The sequence below is a fragment of the Melospiza melodia genome, chromosome 2 (genome assembly GCF_035770615.1).
Source record: "Melospiza melodia melodia isolate bMelMel2 chromosome 2, bMelMel2.pri, whole genome shotgun sequence".
In the NCBI taxonomy this organism is placed as follows: domain Eukaryota; kingdom Metazoa; phylum Chordata; class Aves; order Passeriformes; family Passerellidae; genus Melospiza; species Melospiza melodia.
This window is the reverse complement of record NC_086195.1, coordinates 81,992,059-82,016,073: the sequence shown is the minus strand read 5'-3', so window position 1 is coordinate 82,016,073 and position 24,015 is coordinate 81,992,059. Positions and strand designations below refer to the sequence as shown.

At 39.9% G+C, this 24,015-nt stretch overlaps 1 protein-coding gene across 2 annotated transcripts in view; it reads left to right on the top strand.

Annotated features, from left to right (window-relative positions):
• ATP8A2 (ATPase phospholipid transporting 8A2) overlaps window positions 1-24,015 on the top strand; it is a 314,756-nt gene that overhangs the window by 203,727 nt on the left and 87,014 nt on the right. For both annotated transcript variants that reach the window (XM_063149059.1, XM_063149060.1), the window contains 6 exons: window positions 922-996; window positions 3,602-3,724; window positions 4,749-4,827; window positions 8,482-8,543; window positions 8,860-8,916; window positions 12,629-12,736. In XM_063149059.1, the coding sequence (XP_063005129.1) occupies window positions 922-996; window positions 3,602-3,724; window positions 4,749-4,827; window positions 8,482-8,543; window positions 8,860-8,916; window positions 12,629-12,736 (504 nt within the window). The remainder of the gene's footprint in view (window positions 1-921; window positions 997-3,601; window positions 3,725-4,748; window positions 4,828-8,481; window positions 8,544-8,859; window positions 8,917-12,628; window positions 12,737-24,015) is intronic.

Here is a 24,015-nt window from a genome sequence, read left to right as displayed (position 1 = left end):
ATTTACTTGGAAAATTATAATTCTTCCCCTTCTTTGTTATGTTGTTTCCCTAAACTTCTCTCAATGTCCACTAAGAAACTTTGTTCCAACCCAGTACTGCAGTTTGTGCTTCAAAAAGGTGCTTAAGCAAGATTAATATGCTTAATATGCATCCATGGAAATGCTGAAAAGAGTTTACCTTTGCACTGAAGCTTAAAGCTGTTTCCTGGGATTGTGTCATTACAGAATCCCCTCAGTTGGAAAACCACTTGAAGTCCATCTAGCCCAATCTTCTGTTTAAAGCAGGGTGAACATTAAATGCAAACTAGGTTGCTCAGGGCTTGCCCAGTTGCATTTGTAAACTTGTTAAAGGATGAAGGCTCTGCAGCCTGTTTTGCAACCTCTTCCAATTTTAATTATTAAATAGATAGTTTAATAAATAATAATGTTTGCATAATTTAAACAATAAAATTACAATATAATCACGATCATGTAACTGACAAGTAGATATCATTGTAATTCCGGGACTGTAAAAATCAACATAAGTTAAGCAGAACATCCATCAAAGCAGTTATCTTGAAAATTTTGGTCTTTAGCAAACATGATGGAAATGAGGCTGGCTTCTGGCTGCAAGCATATTAATTTGCCAGTGATAAGGATTTTGTAATAGTTTGATGCCATCTATTTTTTAGAGCAATGATGTAAATGCAACTAATTGCTCCATAGCCTGAGTATTTTATTTTAAACAAGGAGTACTTGGCCAGTATTTAAAATGTAAGACTTGAAAGTAACTGCCTGGCACTGCTGATAATTATTTTTAGAGCATGACAAGCATCTCTCTCCAGATGGTGGTCTGTATTCCACATCCTTCTCCTCTACTGTGAATGGAAGGATGGACTGCAGGAGTAATCTAAAGCTTTTTGTAACTTGTCTCTTTTCCAGCTTTGGTTTGCTTTCGTTAATGGATTTTCCGGGCAGATCTTATTTGAGCGATGGTGCATCGGTCTGTATAACGTGGTAAGTGCTGCATGTTTTGACTTGATAGTGCTTGGGACTACTATGTTATTTTGTTGTGTCCCATTTTTCACTGGTAACTGTCCTAAGTGTATGTCAGGAAAGGTGAGTTCATTTGTAAAAGCCACTTGGAATCCACTCTGAGATAGGGAAAATAAAATTTTAAAATTTCACTTTTATTGCAAAATGAAAATTTGGGAGAACACCTTGAAAGAAATGTTTAACGTAATATAACCTGCATAAAGATCTGCAGGTTTTAGATAGAATTTAATTTTCTCTTTGAAAGCATTTTCAGTGTTTTGTACTGAATATTTTCGTGACAGATCATGCTCAAAATACTCCTAATCTCTGAGTTTTGATGATTTTTTTTCCCTTCAGACCCTGGAGAGTTAGATGCTGAGAGGAGTTACTTTGGGTTGACTTGTGCTCCCTTAGGTACAGGAAGAGAAGCTGCATCATTGTGTCATCAGCAGTCTGGGAGTGGTTTCTGATTTTCAACATGGCCTGTAGGGTGCTACCCTGTGTCATATGACTCAATTACTTAAATCAGTAATATTATTTAATCAGTCACATGGATGAAAGTCTGAAGGATCTCTGGAACCAAGTTCTGTAGCATACCATAGAGCTGTGTTGGTGTTTTTGAGAGTGTTACCTTTGCAATGTTACAAGTGGCCCAGTGCCTGGATTTATAAACTGCTAGGACACTGGTAGTGTTAAAAAGTCTCTTCACAGGGAGGGAATTTAAATTTTTCATTAAAAAAACTCATTCCAAATATATGCTAATACAGAAAAAGCCAGCAAATTATCACTGAATAGTATTAATGGAACTACTTAACTTCTGTCACATTAATTTTTAAAATGATGGCACAAGCTCCCATATTCCATGAGATTTCATACTCTTAGTTGAAGATACTTATTCAAGGATTTATCATTCCCTTGATTCCCTTCACCCTAATTTCCTGACTGTTAGCAGTCTCTGTCATTCATGTTTAGATATTTGCATCTATTATCTTTAAACCTCATTTGATGAATCTATCTACCTAAAGCTTCTGGATAAAACTCATCTTCTGTAATCAGAAACTAAACCTTGTTTTTTGAGGTCAGTATTTTCTAAAATTAGAACTGGTTGTGTGGACTCATGGAGAATAAATGCTTGTAAGATATTGGGACTTCCACAATTTGTCGCTCTGAGATTTTGAAGTGCTTTTAACTAAGTCATTCTCTTCTTTGCAGATTAACCCTTTCTTTCATTAGTAATCTCATTAAAATATGAGGTGTATGAAATCATAATGGCTTTGTAATTCCTGATTTTGTACTAGTTCACTCTGGAAGTTTGCCTTGGTGATCAAAACCACTGGAAGATTTACTTCAAGTGAGAATGTAAATGTCCCAATAAACACAGGAAACCAGGGGAAGTACGTTAAAGCTGTATAACAGCATGGTCGTCTTTGGAATATATTGGACCAGTGCTCTCAGTTTCAGTTCTCTACTCTCAGCCTGCTGCCATTTTAGCCATCTGGTTTATCACTTCAGGGGTGAAGACACACAATTCTCACTGGATAAAGGGCTATAATTATTGATTCTCACTCGTCTCTGTTCTTCCCTGTTGTTCTTTGTCTGCTCCCCTGCTGCCAGCGTGCTGCTGGTGGGAATCACAGCCCACCTTCTCCAAATGTGCACACATCCTAGACACAGTTCATAACTCCAACCTGCTTCTTAATTTCAAGAACACTTCTCAAACTGGTAAAAATAAATGTATGTATAGGATTTAAAGTGATGTTTCTGATATAAACTATTGATGTAAAAGGAAGTGAATGAAGTTTAGTGTTCTGACTTGCACCCTGGTGTAACTTTCCCTCTGTGCCTGCACTGTGGACCACAAGAAGCATGGATACCCAAGCTGGCTTTAAATGAGCTGCCTCAGATCCTGGAAACGCTTCAAGAGCAGCAATGTTAAAGTCAGTGGAGGCTAATTTACTCTGCTTCTGGCAGAGTGTCCTGCTGCCTGTCTTGGAAGGCGTCCGAGGCTTGGTCATCCAAGCGTCTGCCCGTAGCACAGACACATGCTGCAGTTAATTTGTTCCTATCAGTTCATGCCTGCCAGGGGAATCCCCAAAGTACCATAATGCAGAATGGCCTTTGTTGCTCAGTAGATTTTTTTTTTTAAATGTGATTTCCACATTTACTCTGTCTGTAAACTTAGCAGTGGTTAAGCACATTGCATATCTAATTATGGCTACAACTGCAGTTACATTGGAACCTATTCCCACAAGGCTATTTTATAAAAATTCATACTGTCTTTCCATTGCAGTCCGATGTGTCTGACCCTTGCTGGATTTGCTGGTACATCAGAAACTTAACTTCTTGGGTTTAATTTATTGGTTAATAATACTAATTTTCTTTCATGTTTCTGTTGTTCACAAGTCAATATTTGAGAGTTACAAATTAATGTTTGGACCATTGAAAATTATGCCAAATAACATGCTAGGTAGTAGTAAGTCTTCACTGAAGTCTGTGAGAATTTTGCTTTTCTCTAGATAAGGAAACATTATATGAGATACACTTAAAACTAAGAGCTGCTTTCAGTTAGTGTTTGCTTTCCTTGCAGATTTTCACAGCACTGCCACCCTTTACTCTGGGAATTTTTGAACGGTCGTGTACTCAAGATAGCATGCTTCGATTTCCACAGCTATACAAAATCACTCAAAATGCAGATGGTTTCAACACAAGGGTAAGGAAAACTCTGTTACTCTAAGGAAAAACTTAAACATTCTGATACTCCAGATTTTTCATGTCAGAAAATAACCTATTTCCTGATGTTACTTCTGCTTTAGGCTAACCACTGAGAGTGATTATTTGGCCTTCCAGTTCTTTCCAAGGGATTATTTTTTATTTAAATAAAGAACATCCTTGTTTATAAATAAGGATTTTCTGCTGTGACTTCCCCTGAAACTACTCCTGAAATATCCATAAACTTTGATTCAATATTAGATTCCTATCCAAGCATGATTTTTCAATTCACAGCTACTGATAAGCCACAATGACATTGCCTGGATTTATTTAACATATGTCTTGTCACAGCACTCTTTGCTAGGATGCTTTTTCATAGTTAGCATAGCTCTGTTCTAGTAGTTCTTTTGGAAAATAGAATTCGAATTGGCTTATTTGGACTTCTCAGTTTTGAAGAACACATTTTACTTCATTTTGCTGTTTAAATGCTGGAAAATGCCAGCGTTTGATATTCTGTCTTTTCCATAATGAGCACATCTAAATGTACTTCTGAATCAAGGAAGCTGTAGGATTGCTTTGTTTGGAGAGGAAATTGTAGAGTACATAAAGCTTTAGTTTGTGCAAAATTATATTATCTGCTAGTAAAAACTGTGGGGCACAAAGTATTTATCCATTTAAAGAAAATGGAATATTTCATAATACTGAATCACTCTTTTAAAATTATTCTTTGAGGTAATTAAACAAAGTTGACTCAAGCTGTCTGCCTTATTTCAATAAAGATCTTAAGCTGAAGCAGGCTTGCCTATTATGCTTCAAGTTGGTAGAATAAAATGATCAAATTGGACCAGTGTTTTCTTGTGAAAGAGCAGAAATTGTAGGAGAAAATAGATCCTGCAGAAGTTTGAGTATTTCACTTCAGGACAAACATTTTTTGACTCTAAACTACACAATGAAGTGTTTGTTAGGAGTTAGAGGGAGGTCAAGAGTTTTGGACTTTACTGATGGCTTGGTTTGTTTTCCCTCAGGTTTTCTGGGGTCACTGCATCAATGCCCTCATCCATTCCATCATTCTTTTCTGGTTTCCACTGAAAGTGCTGGAGCATGGTAAGGGCTTCATTATTTCTTATGTGAGTAACTGATGTTCAGTCTTACAGAACCAGTGTGTTTACAGAAGGGGGGTCGTGACAAGTCCCAAGAAATAATGCTGCCAGACAGTTCAATAGTCTTTAGCTGCTGAGCTTGGCAGGTTGTCTAGTGGCTTTCAGAAATTATTCTAATCTAACATAATTATTGTTCATATAGTGACTTTAATAGGTGAAAAATGAAACTACTGCTTTGCTAAGAAGTCTTACCCAAATACTGAGTGATGTTTTATGAAATGCCTTTTCTTTTTTTTATGGTAGTGTGTTGAGATCTCAGCATTTGATTGAATAATGTTCTTACAGAAGCTGCCTTAGAACCATTTGCTTTATATCTTGTTGGAACTCCCCCATTCTATAAAGCAGTACTGTGAAAAAGAACTGGCTGGAATGGAAGTAAACCAGATCAAGAGTCAGAGATACTGGGGAAATAAGACTCTTTGGTGTACAAATTAGGGTTATTATTAAGTTTTGCTTTCAAGGTAATGCAACTTTTCAGGGTAATGCAGCTACATGGTATTTCAGGGACCAGTAAGTCCCATGTGGTTACTACCTAGCTTTCCAGTATAGCTGTGTAGGTGGGAAAAACCGCTGGAAATCTGTTCTTTGATTGTGGTAAGAAATAGCATTAGATCAAATGAGGAATTTGGGGCTGGTGAAGAGAATATTTATCTAAAATCATTAATTTTTCACAAGTGAAACTCCTTCGTGGAAAACACTGATTTTAAGAAAACCTTCTAGGCTCCAGAATGGACTAACTGGGGAGGAGGTGAAAGAAATAAAAAGGGAGGGAAGATGAATGCTCATGTCAGAGGCATGATGTAAAGATACTTGTGGGGATTAGGTTCATGCTACTGTACTTGGCTGATCAAAATGTCAGTATCATATCCTCAGTGGGAACTTCGATGGCTGATGGACCATATAACAAAGGGACTTGCCTTTCATCTGTACTGGGCTGAAAGAAGGTTCCATTTTGTGGGAGAGGGGCTTTTATGGTTGGTTGGTTTTTGTTTTGATTTGAGGAGTTTTGTTGTTCTGTTACACTGTTTTTATGACAAATGTTAACCTTGAATTGCTCTTTTTAAAATTCAACTGCAGAAATTTTAGGTTAACATCTGTAGTGTTTATAGTTAAAATTACATAGTCTTGCATAGAGGTTTTTGTAGTTCCCAAATAGATAATGTGCTTTAAATTTCAACAATTAGAATTATAAGACAGAAATACCAGCTCAGAGGCTAACTTTCTGACTTCCTTTGAATAAATTGCTCAGTTTTTTTTCCTGAGAGGAATGAATATTGAATTTTCAAGTTTCTTTGCATTTCCAAGTGCAAGAAGGATTTCAGTGCCAGAGACAAAAATGTGCCATTCACACTGGGATGGTCCTTAACCTCTTGAGTTCCTTAGGATGTGAAGTACATTTAGTCTAGGAATGGGCACTTGTATACCTTCAGAAATGAATGTTCATTGAGCATGCTGCTGTTCTCTTTAGCACAAATATCATTCCTTTCAGGGCTGTATAGCCTCCCAAAGTGAAAGGTCATGGAAAACACTGAAAAGTAAAGACATTAACTTACTGCACTAAAATAGATAGCTCTAAAGAAGTTGAGACTTACAGGAAAACATATTCAATTATTTAAATGTTCACTGTGATGTTACACCAGAGCATGGCTGTGTCATGTCAGCTTATTCTAGCAAAACTGATGAGTTCAGGAATGCCTTTTTCTCATTAAACTGAGCCTTTTGGCACCAACACGATTCAACTGGCATGGGAGACTAAGTTCCCTAGTGCTCTCCACCTATTTCATGGGCACCAGGTGAAAGAGCAGGGTGACTGTAAAATCTTGGTGTGTCCCTGAATGATGTGGTAAATGGCTGAAGCCACTGCAGAGGAGCTGGGCTGAGGAGGATGCCAGTGGCTAGAAACCATGCCAGCTCCTAACCTAGCTGTCTCAGGCTTTAGCTCCAGTTGCAGTGTTAGTCACTCTGCTGCTCTTTATTAGTAGTTAATATTGAAAAGAAGGCAGAGATACAGAACTAGCAACTTTTGGGAAATATTCAGAGCCTGTCACTTGTTTGGAGACAGCCACGTGCAGCATGGTAGAAGGAAAACAAAACAAGTAAGCTTGGGTTAATTGTACTGTATGAATGTATAGGGGTTTTTAGGTGTAAGCTGGACTGGATCTTCATCACAGAGATCAGGGTGCCAGGAACTCTTCTTTATAGGCTTAAATATTTACTGATCCTGGAGCACACAACTTTTGTTTAAGAATGTCAAATCCAGTTTTCCAAATAAATCTAACAAAATGTTACTTATGCCTTGAGAGGCTACCTAGAATGGAGGCTAGACAGTGTTAAAGGAATAAAGTAGGTATTTATTGAAAGACCTTCAGAGGATGCACCTTGGGCACTACAAGAGCCTGGCTGAGACTACACCCAAGCTGGACAGTGGGTCACGAGTTTTCACACTTGTATAAGTTTTGGTCTATTTACATATTGGGGTTCATTGACCAATTACAGCTTCAGGTCATTACGTCCCATCCTCTCAGACTGCTCTTCTCAGTTTGCTGTTGTTTATACCTTTTGAGCCTGAAGCTGCGATGGTGTCCTTGGTTCTTGGGCTGGAAAAGAATTGTTTTGTCTGACTAAACTGTGAGGAGAACTTGCTAGCACTTGATATGAAGTTCAGAGTTATATACTACTGCAGGACAGAATCTGGATAATATGAAAGCTAAAACTTAAGGCATCATCATAGCAGAACTGCTCACACTGCTAGGCAGTATGTGTTTAGGAATGAATCCAAGGTTTTATCATAAGCCTTTTTGTCCCTGCTGTTCATGTATTTCCCTAGCAGTTGTCTTAAAACATGTGAAAATAGCAATACTTATCGTGCTTGAGTAATGCTTGAAAACTCCTGTGAGTACAAGTTCAATTGGCATTCATGTGGTGGTTGAATGTGTTTTCATGGTGTTCCAGTTTGATTCAGCAAGGGCTGAGAGACTAAATGACATTTGAAGTATTGCCAAGATTGGCACTTCCAAATGATAGATTAGCATGTATGTACTCACCCTTGTGCACAGCTGATAGAGAACGGGTGGCCAGAGACTGAGTACTGCTCAGTTATGGAACTAACCTCCAGTGAAATATTGTACATGTTGATATGTGTCCTTTACAAATTAAACTGTCCCTGCTCTTAGCTCAGCTCTCTTTCACCACAAGTCAGCTGGTGTTTTACTGCTTTTTCATCACAGGCATGCAAATAATAAATATTGTTAGAAGTGACACTACAGGACAGATAGCAACAGAAAAAGTGGCAGGGATATACCTCAGCTCTTACAAGCAAATTACATGTTAAGGTCTGGTGAACACTGCCCCTTTGCTAGGCTAGCTTCAGGCAACTGGAGCTATGGATGGATGGATGCTCTCTCCGTGCACCGCGTCTGAGGCCCAGCTGAGCACAACTTCTGCATTACCATTACCTCATGGTCTCTAGGAGTGCTTTTCAATGTTCAAGAAGGAAAGGTTGGGGCCAGTTATTCTCTCCTGAAAATCTCCTTGTTCTTTTGTCCATTCTGTTGATAAACTGACAACAAAGGTGATCTTCTTTATCTTCTTCTTTCAGATGCAGTATTCACAAATGGACAGGGAGTTGACTATTTATTTGTTGGAAACATAGTTTACACTGTAAGTTTGTGTATCCTAGCAATCTTTGAATGGTAGAATTTCTTTCCAGCCTTTTTTTCACCACAAGAAAATGGTGTAAACCTGAAGAAAATATGTGAGTTTTTAAAAAAAAAAATCAAGTGCATGATTTTCCCTCTTCCTTTTAATTTTTTTCCCAGACACGCACCAACAATAGTTTCTGCTCTGTCCTTTCTGCATCCCCTACCAAGTTCCTGGGTTGCTGCCTAAATGGTAGTAGCTTTTTATGTGTAATGGGGAGATTGGGATTTGAGAGTGTTAGTAATGAAGTTGTCTTCTTTCTTCTTTTTCCTTGCAGTATGTTGTAGTCACTGTTTGTCTGAAAGCTGGCTTGGAAACAACTGCATGGACTAGAGTAAGTACTTTCCAGTATCTTTTATTTTATTAGCACACCTTCCTCCCTAATGAGTATTGATACAGATAAGAAGTACTAAAAATCATTTGGGACTTCAGAGTTCTAATTAAGTCTTTCATGTAAGGGTAGGCTGCTAAGCTCCCTAAGTACAGAATGTGAGAGGAATGAACTCGTAGATCACACGATATCTGTGATGAAAAAGGGCAGCCTGACAGAAGTGGGAAGAGCACACTAAAAGCATATTGTCAACATCTCTACTTAAAAATGAGCAGAATTTTGCGTGAAATCAGCATACTACTGAAATTGCTTAAGAAAATGCATCAAGAAAATTATCCTTTGTCGTCTGTAGCTCCTTCAAAATTAGTGCAATAGGGAATGAAAGGTGTCTGCCCACAGATAAACAACTAGGCTTGAAAACATCTTTGATCCAGGTAAAAAGAACTAGTGGTGACTCCACATTGGTTGAATTGTTTTGTTTTTTTGGTTTTTCTTTTTGAAACTTAGTGTAATAAGGATGTCAGTTGAATAGTTATGTTGTTTCCTTGATTTGAGTTATTGGCTTGAAATGGGCAAGTGCTCTGTTACAGATAGGTGACAGAATCCGGCAGGGCAGTGAGCTCCAAAGAGTTTGAGGGACAGGGAGGGAAGGGCTCCTGTGTTGATGAACTTTAAACACCTTTCTCCCTTCCTTTCCCCTAGCCCCTCTGAAACACCAATTTTTTAAATTTTGATGGAGTCTCTTTTTCTCCACACCAATAAGATACTTTATGGGAATCCAGTTTTCATGATGTACAAAGAAACTCTGCCCTCAAGGCTAAGATGTTTTGAGGACACATATTCTTATTCTACCAGTTTCTTCAAGGATTTGGCTTAGGTCATGTTAACCTCATTGCTTCTGTTAGTTGTAAAATGTTTTATTTCATTCCTCCCAGGGGAATTGCGAAGATCAATGAGCTGACATCTGTTCTGAATTTTAAAGATGAAATGCTGTCTGTATGGGTTATTTAATTGTTAAGGAGATGTTAATATTTTCTGCCCCATTCTCTCATCTGAAAATAAAATCTGAGTGGTTTTTTGCTGTTGCTTATGCATCAGTTCTGTGTTGTGTATCAACATTTTAAAATGCAAAAATCCTTAAATTAATCCCTTGTGCACCAGAAAAGCAAATAACCCAGTCAGCATTGAATGCATGTGAGCTTGTTTAGATCCTGTTTTGTTGTGAATTTTTTGATGGTTTCTGTTCTCTCCTCTTCCCTGGATAGGTAATGGGTGTCTTTTCAGCCACTTGAGGATAATCATGGGCCCCTTATTTCTAAACTTCTTTTTTAAAAGATACCATAATGTTTAGTAGATATTGGAGTTTTATAACTCTGGCATTTTACAGATAAATTATTGTTATTCACACAACAGTTGTGTTTAGAATCCATTTTTTCTATATATACTTCTAAATCCTGCCCTATTGCTTAGAACAGTGACTCTCATCATCTCAAAATCTGATGTTGGTAATAGTTTCAGCTATGAGTGAATCAACACACAGAGAATCTTCAGGTTACTTGAAGAGTATTAAATTTACAACACTGAGTTAAGCCACTTCTCGATCATCAAGTGGATTGGTTACAGGCAATTTGTTTTAGAGAGTGAGAGGGACACTGCCACAAGGGAGAGCAAGGTGGTTTCAACAGAAAACTTTAAATAAAAAACACAGTCAAAGTTTTGGGGACCATGGTATATCCAGTAGTTAGTGTGGAAAGAAAGGCTCTGATAAAAGTGGCAACATAATGGATAATAAAATCCACCCATTGAAGTTGAGTGGAGTAGCGTCATGTTACGTAGGGCCTGTGTGGAACACTGCAGTAGGCTTTTTCCCAAACACACAGAGCTTTTTTCATCATTGCTTTACCACACTGTAGCAGCAACTGTTTCAGATAAGCAGGATACATGGGAGAGCCACACACTCTGTCTAGCTTATATGCAAGAATCTTCTTGCAGCAGCCTTGCAGTACTTGATATTTGGGGAGCTGAGCATTACAGTGGCTCACCAGGGCAGGGCTTCTAGTCAGAATCTTGACGTGAATTGTGCTCAGTTTTCAGAAGAGCAAGTAGACTGAAAGGATAAAATCCCTCTTGTCCTCTTGAAGGATTTAAAAAAAATCCTTCAATTTCCTTCTTTTCTTCACATTTAAACAGAATTGAGCACATATGTGCGTATTTTGGAGGGTTTTTTTTGTTATGTGGGGGTTTGGGGCTGGGGTTTTTTGGTTAGTTTGTTTCTTGTTTGTTTGTTTTACATAAGGAGTTGTTTATTTACTGAGGTCAGATCTCCTGGGTCAAACAGAATAAATAGCAAAGTTTGAAAACAAATCTTCTTGCCTACTGTGTCTCTTCAGGAAGGGGCCTATCCCATGTCTTGCTTATTATTAGCCCAGCAACTTTCAGGGTTACACAAAATTCCAGCTTTCTGAGAGTGCCTAGAAGAGTGTTCTTTCCATTGCCTCTGACATTTTGTATGAATGCTTCTACTGTAAGGTAGTCTCTAGTTGATCCCAACTATCTGCCAATCTGCACTGGTGCTGCAGGCTCTTTGCTTGTTTGTTTTCACTGCCTGTGCTGGAGAAAGCTGTCCTTTCTGAGCATGTCCAGCAGTTGCAGATTAGGAGTAATCTTCTTCCAGAAGTTTTTATTTATCTCACAGCAAGCAGAACACAATATCAGACACTTCTTTGGTTCTCAGACATACTGTTCAAAAAGTCAACAGACACAGTCATCCAGTAGGAAATATAAAGCTGAGAGCTGAACAAACACGCTGTGTCCACCAGCACCCAGTATGTGAATTCATTCCCGTGTTCCTGAACTCATATGTAATTAGTAATTAAGATTTATGCAGGTACTTCTCTGAATTGGAGCCAAAGTCATCAGCCGCAGGAGTTGTTGGCATCCAGAAAAGTTGGAGCCAATAATGAGCTCAGTTGCTTGTTACAACTGAAATTACTGGTTCCATCCACTGTGGTGTAAAAGTAAAACAACCTAAATCATCTGAGCAGAAAAACAGTTTGCGTGTGTAGGAAAATTACTTTAATGCCACCGAGAAGAAGTTTTTGCTGGATGTGCTCTTGGTCATTTAATAGTTTTTATTTTCTCTTAGTGAGTCTACAGACTAAAGAACCAGTAAAGATGTAAGCTGCATTGCATGTGTGTAAATCAGTTAGAACACCTTTAAAACAAAAAAACAAATGGCAAAGTTGACCAGTAGATGTTGATTGTGGTAGTACACAACACTGAATCTTCCTCCAGAGAAGGTAAGTGATGTGTATGGCTTGTATGTGTACACGGCCATAGGGGATTTGTCCATGTGAACTTTAACCTGCACCTTTGAAAATTCCTACCTTGATTTACATGTTGAATCTGGAATGTGCGTGACAGGATACAGGAACTAGATGAGAGAAATTATGGTTCCAAGGAAAATCTGACGAGTTTTTGGAGATCCAAATAAGACAGATTGGCTGAGAAGAGTATCTGTCTGCCCTGCTATGAAGCAAAGATTAAAGAGAAGTGCTTTGTGCTGTTTGAACAACCTGTGCTACTGGCCCAAAACCAAGAGCAGTAGACAGGCCTGAGTGAGACCGACAGAGACCTGAACAGAGAAACACTTCTGGACTGGGTGGATGGAGGAAGTGCCGTGTGTTGACTCTGTTTCTCTCCCTGTTCTTGGCAGTTCAGTCACCTGGCCGTCTGGGGAAGCATGGTGCTCTGGCTCGTGTTCTTCGGCGTGTACTCGGCCATCTGGCCTACGTTCCCCATCGCGCCCGACATGCTGGGGCAGGTCAGTACCAACACCTGGCTCTGGGGATACGGCCCAGCACAGCTCCCTGCTGTCAGCCTCAGAGCTCACATGGTGCTGGCAAAGCACTGCTGCTCTAGTCAGAGTGCTTGGGCTTAATTTTAACCTTTTCTTAATCCCTGTGTTCATTTAGCTTAGTCTCCTCATGAGAAGAGCTCTCTTTGTCCCCCAAACTAACATCGTCCATGATAACATGCACTGTGGGTACTGCATGACAATTCCCAATTCATTGTGATGGCAGTAGTACTGGCTCTTTTGTTAGTGTCTAGTCCTGGCAAGATTTTGTGTGTTTGACAAAATGTTGTATTTGGTTTGGGATTTCATTTTGTCACGGGTTTGTTCTTTTCCATATGTTTGGTTTCATATTGTTGCTTTTTACCTTCATCTATTCTAAACAAACAGAATTTCCTTGAGAATAGAAAGAGATGGTCAGAAGCAGGAGAGCTGATACATTGCTGATTATGGCACTGGAGGAATTCTGGATTTGTTCCTTCCATGTCAGCTGAGCTCCAGGTAGTAAAATTTTCCCATCAGTGTCATTATTTCAACCCCTGGTGAGAAGATCGAATAGCAGGCCTGTCAAAATCACTCAAGAGATTAATGCATAGGTAAAATAAGGGCATAGCAATTAACAATTGTAACAATTAAGGATTTTGTAATTTTACGATAAAAAGCTATTTTGTAGAGGTTGGAATGGCTTTCAGCTTTACCTGAGAAATGCATTGGGTTGTAAGTTTAGACTTCCATGCAAAGATGGGATACAGAAAGAAGAAAAGCTATCTATCTAATAATTTCAAGAAATTATATTCTTATATTGCTACCCTTATGTACTAGAAAATTATAATAAAAAACTCAAGTGTTGGCAAGCCAATTAGATTTTTCAGATTGCTCCCACGTTTGTATTCATCAAGAGCAGTCAGGCATGGTTTTGTTGCTGTTCTGGCTTAATACATATTTTATTATTATGCTCTAAAACACTGAAGATAATGGAGGCTATGATACATTTTCATGGACAGCTTTTTATGGCTGAGACTGACAGCTGACAGGCTGGTGAGTGACTGACAGACAAAGCCTCAGTCCTCTGGTAGTATTTCATGATGATCTTGGCATGTTTCACAGCACACACAGCATCAGTAGCTCTAACTCACATTTTCGTATATCAGGCAATAATTTGACTTCAGTATCATGCAGACTTGAGAACAACTTGTCCTCTACAGCAGACTTTAGTGCTGCCATTAACTTGTCAGCCCTCTAATATATAGACAATATGGCAAAATGTTGCTTCACGCACAAGGGACCAAGCTATGCGGTTTAGCTTGCTGTTGCCTTTCTTTTTTTCCCAAAAGTGACTCTTATTTTTTATTGGAACTTAAGCAAAATTCATGTTGTGCTGGTCATCAGCGTTTGCTGCAGCATATAAAACCACAGGTCTTGGAACAAAACATTCACATTAATAAGGCTTTGGTTTTTCTTGACTATGTTTCTAGAAAGTGGTTGTATTTAGCCTTTGGTTTTATGCTCTTATTTTCTGACATTACAACTTGAGAAGTGGTACTAATATCTTGCCAAAATGAAAATAATCTGTTCTCCTTTTTTTTTTTAATGGAGAACATGTTTACCTTGGCTGGTAGAGTGTCCCAGTCCAGTGCTTGTGGAGCTGTGTACGTGGATCAGTAATTATCAATCTAAAATGTTAAGGATAGGTGATCATTCTATAGAGATGATTTTTGAATACAAGCAGTCAGAAATAAGCTGTCTTATGGCTTTCAGTGTGTGCTAGAGGGGATCAATATCATTCTACCAGTTTTCTTGTATTTTTGAGAGAAGGAGCAGCCGTTGAAAAATGTGGGGGGTTTTTTCTTTTTTTTTGTTTCACTTTTATCCTTTTGTAAAATCAAGGAAAGCTCCCAAGGTAAAGGGAGCTTGTTTACCACTCACATTAACTCCCACAGAGTCTCTTGAGTAATTGGTTGCTGTCATGAAACCAGCTCATGGTGAAATGAGCTGGGACTGTGTTAGGCTCTAGTCAGTAAAATGAGTTGCCCTGCTGCCTAGACTTTAACAATTTCTTTACTCTTGCTGGATTCTTTTGTTCATTTATAAATAATAAGGTGTCTTAAAAGCATTATTCTTGTTTCAGATCTTGCTAGTGTGCTTATCTTCAAATAAACTGAACTCCAGGATATTTTAGATCCTCATACTATGCAAATCTAACAGGATTTGAAGGAAGCTGATTTTAGCTGGAGTAGTCATTAGCATTTGTGCTCGGCAGGACTTTGTGCCATTAGTAGAAGGCACAGGAGGTGCAAAACCTTTTATTGTGTTGTTTCACCAAATGTCAGCATGAAACCTGGCAGACTTCAAATATGTGATGCTTTGGTTCTGATGGGGTTTGTTAAACTGTTTGCACTAAGTATTTCTTTCTCTTGCCCATAATATCTTGAACATTTTCACAGGGATATAATACCATTTTTCCTCCTTGGGGGCAAAGGAAAGCGACTTACTTATTCTCTCTTGTCAGAGTCAATATATTTCTTCTATTTTCACTAAAATATTAAGAATGGAGTACTTGTGACATATTAAGACAAAGCCATGATTAAAATCTCAGTAGTCCTTAATAGAAATCTTCCAATAGTATGCATCTGGTACTTTGGGAAAAAACTCTTTCTGCTTTGGGAGAACCTTTTCAGATGCACAATTTCTCTTTAATAGTATCAGAAATAATAATGTAAGCAAACTCTCTGGTAGCTCTCTTGACTTTCCTGAATTTCTCTATATTTTCAAGTGAATTTTTTAATATATTTACAAGAACAGTGACACCGAGAAGAGTTGGTGCCTTTTTTTTGTCTTGCCAAAAACAAAAAATTACAAAAGCCAAGATGCTTTGATAAGAACTGATTGCTTTTGAATGGTCACTTCCAGATAACAGGATTTTTTACAATATATGAGTCCTTTCCTGCCTTTTGGGTAGTTATGACTTACCACCACAGATTTTTGAAAGCAAGTAGATGTTTGTGTTTTTAAAAAGAGCTGTCTAGTTTGATACTCATTATCTGGAAGAAGTGGTACAAAAATGTGCCACTCTGAGGATGTGAGCTCCTATTTAATTATCATGTCCCTGAACTAACAGGGCTTGTAGCTCATAGCCCAGTGCTATTTTGTTGATAAGCACCTTAGCCACTATCCTGCCCTCATGCAGTCCTGGGTATTTTGTTTGTTTGCCTGGGGATGGAGATTTAATGCCCTGAAGGGAACAGTGAATGCTAGCATTTGTGCTTATTTCCTACATGAGTCATACATATGGTGCAAGAAATATGCTGCTAATGCTCTGTTCTGTATTGATTTCTTCATTGGAATTGAAGCATACTTTAGGTTCATGGGAATAATAGTGCACTGTATGGAATTAAAGTCTGTGTGCAGGTATTCCCACCCCCCACATGTCTAAATACCTGTACCTGAAAGCATGCATATGTGTACAAGAGGATGCTTTGAAAGTGCTCATGCTTTGAGTCTTGATCTAGACATTATCTAAGATAAATAAAAACAGGTATCTTCTTTCCCCACCTTGAGCAGAAATTTTTTGTTTCAAGGGAGAGTCGGGTTGGCAGGAAAAGGAGTATTCCTATCACCCTTCCGAAGCATCTGCTTGTTGATGATGAAAGAACTACGTAGCTGCGATTTCTTTCTTCCACTTTATTTACCTTAACATGTGTTGTATTTTGTGTCTGCTCCATTTGTTGTTGTTACCATTAAGGAAATACCTTTAGGAAGATGAGTATCAGTCTCATGGTTTCTGCCTGAAGGAAAGGGTTTTAATCTGCTTTTGAGACAGACACGTGCTGTGGTTATTTTAAAGTGCAGGTTGGTGTTTCTAATTTTTTAGACTTCTGCTTTGTGCTATATGTAGTCATGTTGCAGAACTGGGGTTTAACAATCATCTTGATCTTAGGATGTCATCAGGAAGCCCATCTCATCAAAACCTCATGGCTGGATGTTTTGAAATTGGGGCTGCTGTACTTCCCAGTTACCTTTGTACAGCTGCGTTTGAAAGACTTCTTGAATCAGAGTCCAAATACTTTTACCACCAGCATAGCTGAAACAACTCCATGTAAGAGCCACTTTCATAGCTGTAATTGCAGGTGTGCTTTTATTTTCCAGTGCTCTGCACATCCTTGACAGACGATAATTATTTCTTGTCCAGTTGAACTATCAGATTCTTGCTAGGTTATCTTCTTATGAAGACTTTTAAAGAAGCTGCACACGGCGTTTACCTGGATTAAAGATGTTTTTTAAAAGATCCCAGTAGTGGAGATCTCTGGTTGATGCCATGTGATGTGACAGTAGCAGGACATGCTTGTTCTAACGGCTTGTTAAGAAGACATCTGTGCCTTTTTTAGCAAAGCTTCCCATTCATCTGTGTGTATGGCATTAGCAAGATGGGCTTGCCTTGACTATTGCACTGTTGTTGGCTTTTGAGGGAGGGAGGTGATGTAGACAGAGGGTGTGATGGACTCAGGTTGGATGGTTGGTTTTGTAGTTAGCCTTCGATCTGAAGCGCTCTCTGAGATCTTGCTGATTGAGCTCTTACCAAAGCATGTGAGAAAACTTCATGGTTTTCGAGACTTGGAAACAACATGAAACACCCCCCAAAAATCCTGGAGGCAAGATAATAATCATTATTGTGGTGTAATAAACAGGTTTCACATTACTGCCCTTCCAAATCCACACTGCAAAGCTGGCAACTTAATGTACATTTTTGTGTTGTCCAGAATACTTTTGTCTTACTCTCTACATTTGAATTGTTTTCCAGAGGTCTCTGTTGTTCTCTCTGGCTTCTCATATTTCCATAGTTTGGTGCTAGTTAGAAAATTGGCTGTTCTGATTGTGGTTTGTTTGTCTGCAATCAGTTGCACATTACATTGTGGTGTCAGTGCTTTGGTTGGTGAAAAAGCTTCATCCAGCTGTTATACACAAATCAGACTTTGCCTGCAGATTGAGGTCCTTAATGCCTGCTGATCATGTTTGTTTTTGTTATTATGCACAGAGGTCTCCGTGGCACTTGATGTGGTTTTGGAACATTTTCTGCAGTTTTGGACTAGGCTCTGAGCGGACAAATTAGACTAACGAAGCATGCATATATTTTTAAGCATCTGTTGAAGGAGTGGATTTGTTGTTTTTATGAGCCACACATGGCTTTCAGAAATTAATCTCTCACTTCTAGATCTCTGGCATTGTGTTGTACTATGTCATACACCACAAAGATGAAAAAATGGAGATAAATTAATATTTTTATAAGTCATGAATGTGAAACTAATATATTAAGCATGCTTATTTTAACGCAGGCTAATCACCCAAAACATGCTCCTTTATCTATTTGGCAACTTTGACACAAACCTGTTCTAAATATTTCTGAAAGATCTCCCACACTTAATTTCTCCTTAGGAAATATTTTACGAAGGCTTTAAAGCAGGACTGTATATGCAGCTGTGCCCAGCACTGTGCTGGCATTTCCTATATAGAGCCATGTGAAAATAGTGTTAAGCCAGAAGCATAAATACTCGTTCAGGTTTGGAAACTGGCAGTGCAGAGCGGTCAGCTGGCTTCAAACTTCTCCCAAGTGTTCATGTGTTCACCTTCACTTCTTGGTCCCTGCTCTGCAGAAGAACTGTGGCTGGCAGGTGAGTGCATTAGATGGGGGAGCAATAGGAAAGGGAGTGGTTGTGAATGGTTACCTACAGGTTGTACAGATGGTGCAGAGGTGGTCACCTGTTTTTTCTTCAGTGTTAGGGTGTAACCTGCGACTCTAGCCATGCTGTCTGGTCAAGGCTGGTTTGGAGATCAGGTAGCTTTAACATGTAAATGCTGCTCAGTAGCTTAAATGAAAATACAGAGCATTTAGACTTTAGTGTAATTGCCCGTTATCTTGATTTATTGGTTTTGGAGTGGGGAAAAGCAGTGTCCAGGAACCAAGTTCCTTCACTCAGGATGGAATTACCATTCTGTAGTAATGGACTGTGCTTCAGAAGTTGCGTCTTTCCTCAATTTGGAGTTCAGCGTTGCTTCACGTCCCTCAAAATTTTCCCAAGTAGCTTTATTCTTATATTTAGAAGTAGCAAAGCCTTGTTGCAATTTCATGGAAAGATGTTTGGAAGATATCCTAATCCGTATTTTCTCAATTAGAAACAGCTGCCTTTTAAATATACAAAGGCAGCTACTGTATTGTACCAGAGGCAGTGTTTACTAATGCTCATGTCTATAAAAAAAGTCTGTGTTTTGAGCCCCGTTGACAAGCAAGGACAAACTGAGAATGTATGACTTGTCTCCTGGATCAGAGCATTCCTGATGTAGGCTGTGTTCTGCATTAGAAAATTAAGGAGGAAAACCAAGCAGCTCTACAGTGTGGGTTTGTCATGTATGACAAGGGTTTGTATGCATCTCAGTAAAAGAGAAAGCTGTTCCTCTGTTGGAAAAGTGGAAAGCAGCCAAGCAGTTTTTATGCCTCTCATGGAGCAGCACTTAGCCTCTGCAGCATCTTTAGCAGATGAAGTTTGTAGGTTAGCAGTGTCCTGCACAAGCTGGGCTGGTGGCAGCACAAGAGGCTTGGTAACCAGGAGGAGTGGGTCTGCCTCAACATGTGGGCACTGCTGAGCACTGCTCTGCCAGCTTGCCAGGTGTGCAAACCAGATGCATTTCCAGCTGCTGTGAAGACATCGAGCAATATCCTGTTCCTCTGTGGATGTTGTTGCCTAAACAATCTGGCATGATGAGGAAGGCCACGGCAGAGAGGATGTGAAAGCAGACCAGCGTGTTGCCATTCCCATAATCAATAGGACAGAAACAAAGGAAGGTGGCAGGGTAATTGTTTAGAGAAGATGGCTTTTAAAAGTGTGTTTAAACTCATAGCAATGAAGCTGTGAATCCTTTAGAAAGTAAGAGGAGCAGCAGATGGGATCTATTCCAGAGGGCAGGAGGTGACTGTCTGTGAGTTGGAATTAGTGGTTTTATGGCTTGCTTTGGTCACACTTAAGTTACTTGGTTTTCTGATGAATGCAGGGAAGCCCCCATAGCAGATATTTGGGGGTTGGTTGGGATGTTGTTTTTACCTTCGTTCCTTGGGGACAGAAGGGTCACGTTATGTTTTTATTTGAATTTACATATTATAAAGGAGTTTTGTTTGTGGAAGATTTTTTGTTTGTTTAGCTGAATTTGTGCTCCATGCCACTGTTTCTTTCCTTCACTAACAGATTTCATTTTTGTAAGAGACAAGCATAACTATGTCACATGGGAAAATATTTCCAGATCAATTTGAAACATACCTTTATTCCCTTTCCTCCCTAAAGTATATGTTTCATGAGATCATTTTTTTTCCTCCAATTGTATTATGTCAAAATTTGATCCAAAAAGCCCTGAGGAGTAGAAATGATCTCTCTTACATTGTTCTAAGGCAAGCATCGGTACACAGGAGTAGTGAGGCTGGAAGGAGTAGAGCCCCTCCAAATGCCCTGGCTGCTGGTGTGGGTCAGCCAGAGCAGCCTGGCCCCATGGCTTTCCTGGTAACTCAAGAGCTGACAGCAACAATGGTATCTCATGCTGCCTCTCTATTCGTGGATGTGACAGGCAAAAAGCAACTGAATGCAGCCACTTCTGAGAGTGCCTTTGGGGTTTTGAGTCTGTGCAGGAAGTCAGACTGCTGCACCCATTTGGCTTGTAGAGTGTATTTCCTCATTTGGGTATTTGCAGCACTTGAGCTGGTGTTTTTATACCAGTACTCTTGACAGAAGGTGTAGGAAGGAGTGTCCCCAGAGAGCTGTGTTTTCTTTGGATTCAATTGGATTGAAAGGAGAAAAGGAGAAAATTATTCAGGTGCTGTCCATAATATAATGCCTAAAGTGTGGAGGGGTTGGTTATGTTTACATGTGCCACCACTGGTCTCTGTAGCATAAAACCCAGCAATGGTACCTCTCAGTTGGCTGATGTTGGAAAAGAAGTTTCACTATTAGGAGCTGCAGCCTTATGCTGAGCATCTTGCAGAGCTACATCTTGCAGCTCTGGACATATCTCCCCTTTCTGAGATATGGCTTAGATAAGACAGTTTCATGCTTATTGTAGAGTCAGCAAGCCAGTGCAGAGAAACCTTGGACAGTAGTGTTGTCACACACCAAAGAGGATAAGCAAGTATAAACATTGTTTCTCTGTACCATGGAGTGCTTTATGGCGGATGCTGAGTGAGGATTCAGTACAGTGGCCGAAATGTAGAATGAAAGTTAGACCCAACATGGCTCTTCTGTTTTCAATAAATTATCCCGAAAGCAAGGTGTTAAACAGTATTTCTCTGCAAGTACTACTTACTACTTCTTACCCTGTTCAGTATCTGGGACCTGGCAGATCCTTTTAAAAGAAATGAGCTAGAACAATATTATATGCAAACTTACTTTCATCATCTCACTCTCATTTGGTTTGTATCTCGTGTTAGAAGATTTCTGAGAAGGAAAAGTATGAAGACCTACCAGCCATCAGGTGCTCCTGTAATAAACTGTGAGCTGTACCCACTACTGAACAGAGGACATGCTGAGGGAATGAGTTTCCACACCATACTCAATTCATTACTTGCCATTGCATGGGTGTACGAAATGTGTGCATGACTCAAAGAGAAGATGCTATGGTTGTCAGAGTGTCATTTTATATTTTGCAAAAAAATGGCTGTCACCTTTGCAAGGACCTCTTTTGTGCAGTGTTTTGGAGTAGCCATCTGTTGTAGTAAATATCTAAAGGGTTTTCTTGTGGCACTTCATCATTAGTGCTTGGGTTCCAGTATGTTAGCATGTTAGCTAAGCAGCATGCTGTCCAGCATTCTGTGTACGTTCAGTAGAACCACCAGTATTAGGCATTTTATTTTCAGCTATAGAGTAATCTTGTTGTGGGGTTCTGAAAGAATTTGTATGAAAGATATACCAAAAGGGATATTTTTAGGCTAATTCTATTTCAGAGAAGCATGAAAAGTAATTACTTCAAGCTTTGCTTCAGAAGAGCTGCATTCAGGCAAAGCCTTTCCCAATTCAAGTGAAGTTTGTCCACTCTGAAAGAGAAATCAGAGGAATTTCTTTGATAATTTTACTTAGTTGACTGTTATTGTGCTTCTGTAAAATTGTATTATATATAACAAGAAATTTTAAAACATGGAGGAGGGAGAAGTGAATATATGGAATAACCAGACAGGTATCTGGTGGTGAGCAGAACAACTGAAAATAAAACTCTGTCAATCAGGTACCTATACAAAGTGCTGTTATTTGGGGCTAAGCAAAATCTCATTTAGCTAATGGGTCTCAGCGTTACTGTTCATTCAGAACAGATGGGAAGAGCAGTTGAACTCTTGAATCACTGGCATCCTCACACAGACCAAAAGGCATATGAAAGGCAGCCACAAAATGCAAAATGTTTTCCAAAGACCCAACAAAAGTTTAGTGACAAGTGTATTTGATTTCAGCTGTGTGTAAGGAAGAAAATGTTAATGAGGTGCATGGAATTATATTGAAAAGTTGGAAGAAGAGGGAACTGAGAGGAAACTTCTAAGTAAAGACACTGAAAGTTGCACACACACCATGCCCCAGTTCTTTGCTGCCATCAAGCTTTAACAGAATCATAAAACCATAAGGTTGGGAAAGACCTCTGAGGTTGTCAAGTCCAACCATTAACCCAGGACTGCCAAGTGTCCCCAAGTGCACATCTGCATGTCTTTTAAATACCTTTAGGCATGGTGACTCTACCACTTCCCTGGGTAGTATGTTCCAATGCCTGAGGACCCTTTCAATGAAAAAACTTGTTATCCAATCTAAACCTCCCTTAGCACAACTTGAGGCCATTTCCTCTTGTTCTTATCACTTTTTTTCTGGGGTGAGAAACTGACTTCCACCTAGCTATAACCTCATTTTGGGTAGCTGTAGAGAGAGCATTAAGTTCCACCTTTTGCCTAGGCTAAACAGCCCCAGCTCCCTCAGCTGCTCCTCACAGCACTTGTGCTCCAGACCCTTCCCCAGCTCCGCTGCCCTTCCCTGGACACGCTCCAGCCCCTCAATGTCTCTCTGGCACTGAGGGGCCCAGAACTGAGCACAGGATTGGAGCTGTGGCCTCAGCAGTGCTGGGTACAGGGGGACGGTCACTGCCCTGCTCCTGCTGGCCACACCTGGCTGAGCCAGGCCAGGATGCCATCGGCCTTCTGGGCCACCTGGGCACACTCTGGATCATGTTCAGCCAGTTATTGACCAGCACCTCCAGGTCCTTTTCTGCTTGGCAGCTTTCCAGACACTGCCTCTGGCCTGTAGTGCTGCCTGGGGTTGTTGTGGCTCAAGCGCAGGATCTAGCACTTGGCCTTGTTAAACCTCATACAGTTGGTCTCAGCCCATGGATCCATGCTGTCCAGGTCCCTCTGGAGAGCCTTCCTGCCCTCCAGCTTGGTGTCATCTGCACTTGACCCCCTCATCCAGATAAATGAGAAGATAGTAAATGTGATTGGCTCCAATACTGACCCGTAGGGAACACGACCAGTGACCAGCCACCCGTGGATTTATCTCCATTCCCCACCACTTTCTTGGCACAGCCATCCAGCCAGATTTTTACCCAGGAAACAGTGCAACCATCCAAGCCATGAGCAGTCAGTTTCTCCAGGAGAATGGTGTGGGAATTGGTGTCAAAGGCTTTACTGAAGTCCAAATAGACAAGGTCCACAGCCTTTCCTTTTTCCACTAAGCAGGTCACCTAGACTGTTTCCTCTGTATTGTATTTCAGTAGTCATTTAGTGAGTTGAACTCCCCCACAAGAACAAGGGCCAGTGATCCTGAGATTCTCCCATCTGTTTATGGAATATTTTTTCTGCCTCTTTTTCTTTTTTGGGTGCTCTATAATGGACTCTGACCACGATATTTGGCTTGTTGACCTTTCCCCTGATCCTTACACATAAACCCTCAACCCTATCATCACTACCATCAAGCTCTAGATACTGATAAGGCTCCTTAACTTAAAAGGTTACCCCACCACCTGACCTTCCTTGCCCATCCCATCTGAAGAGGTTCTACTCACTGCAGCACTCCAGTTGTGTGAGTCATCCTACCATGTTCCCATTAATGCATCATTGGCTTTCCTCCTCTGCAGTGGTTACCAGCTCTTCCTCTTTGTTGCCCATGCTATGGGCATTGGAGTAAATCCATTTCTCTTGGGCTTTTTTGGGGAGATGCCCTAATTCCTACGTGACCATACTCAGGAGCTTC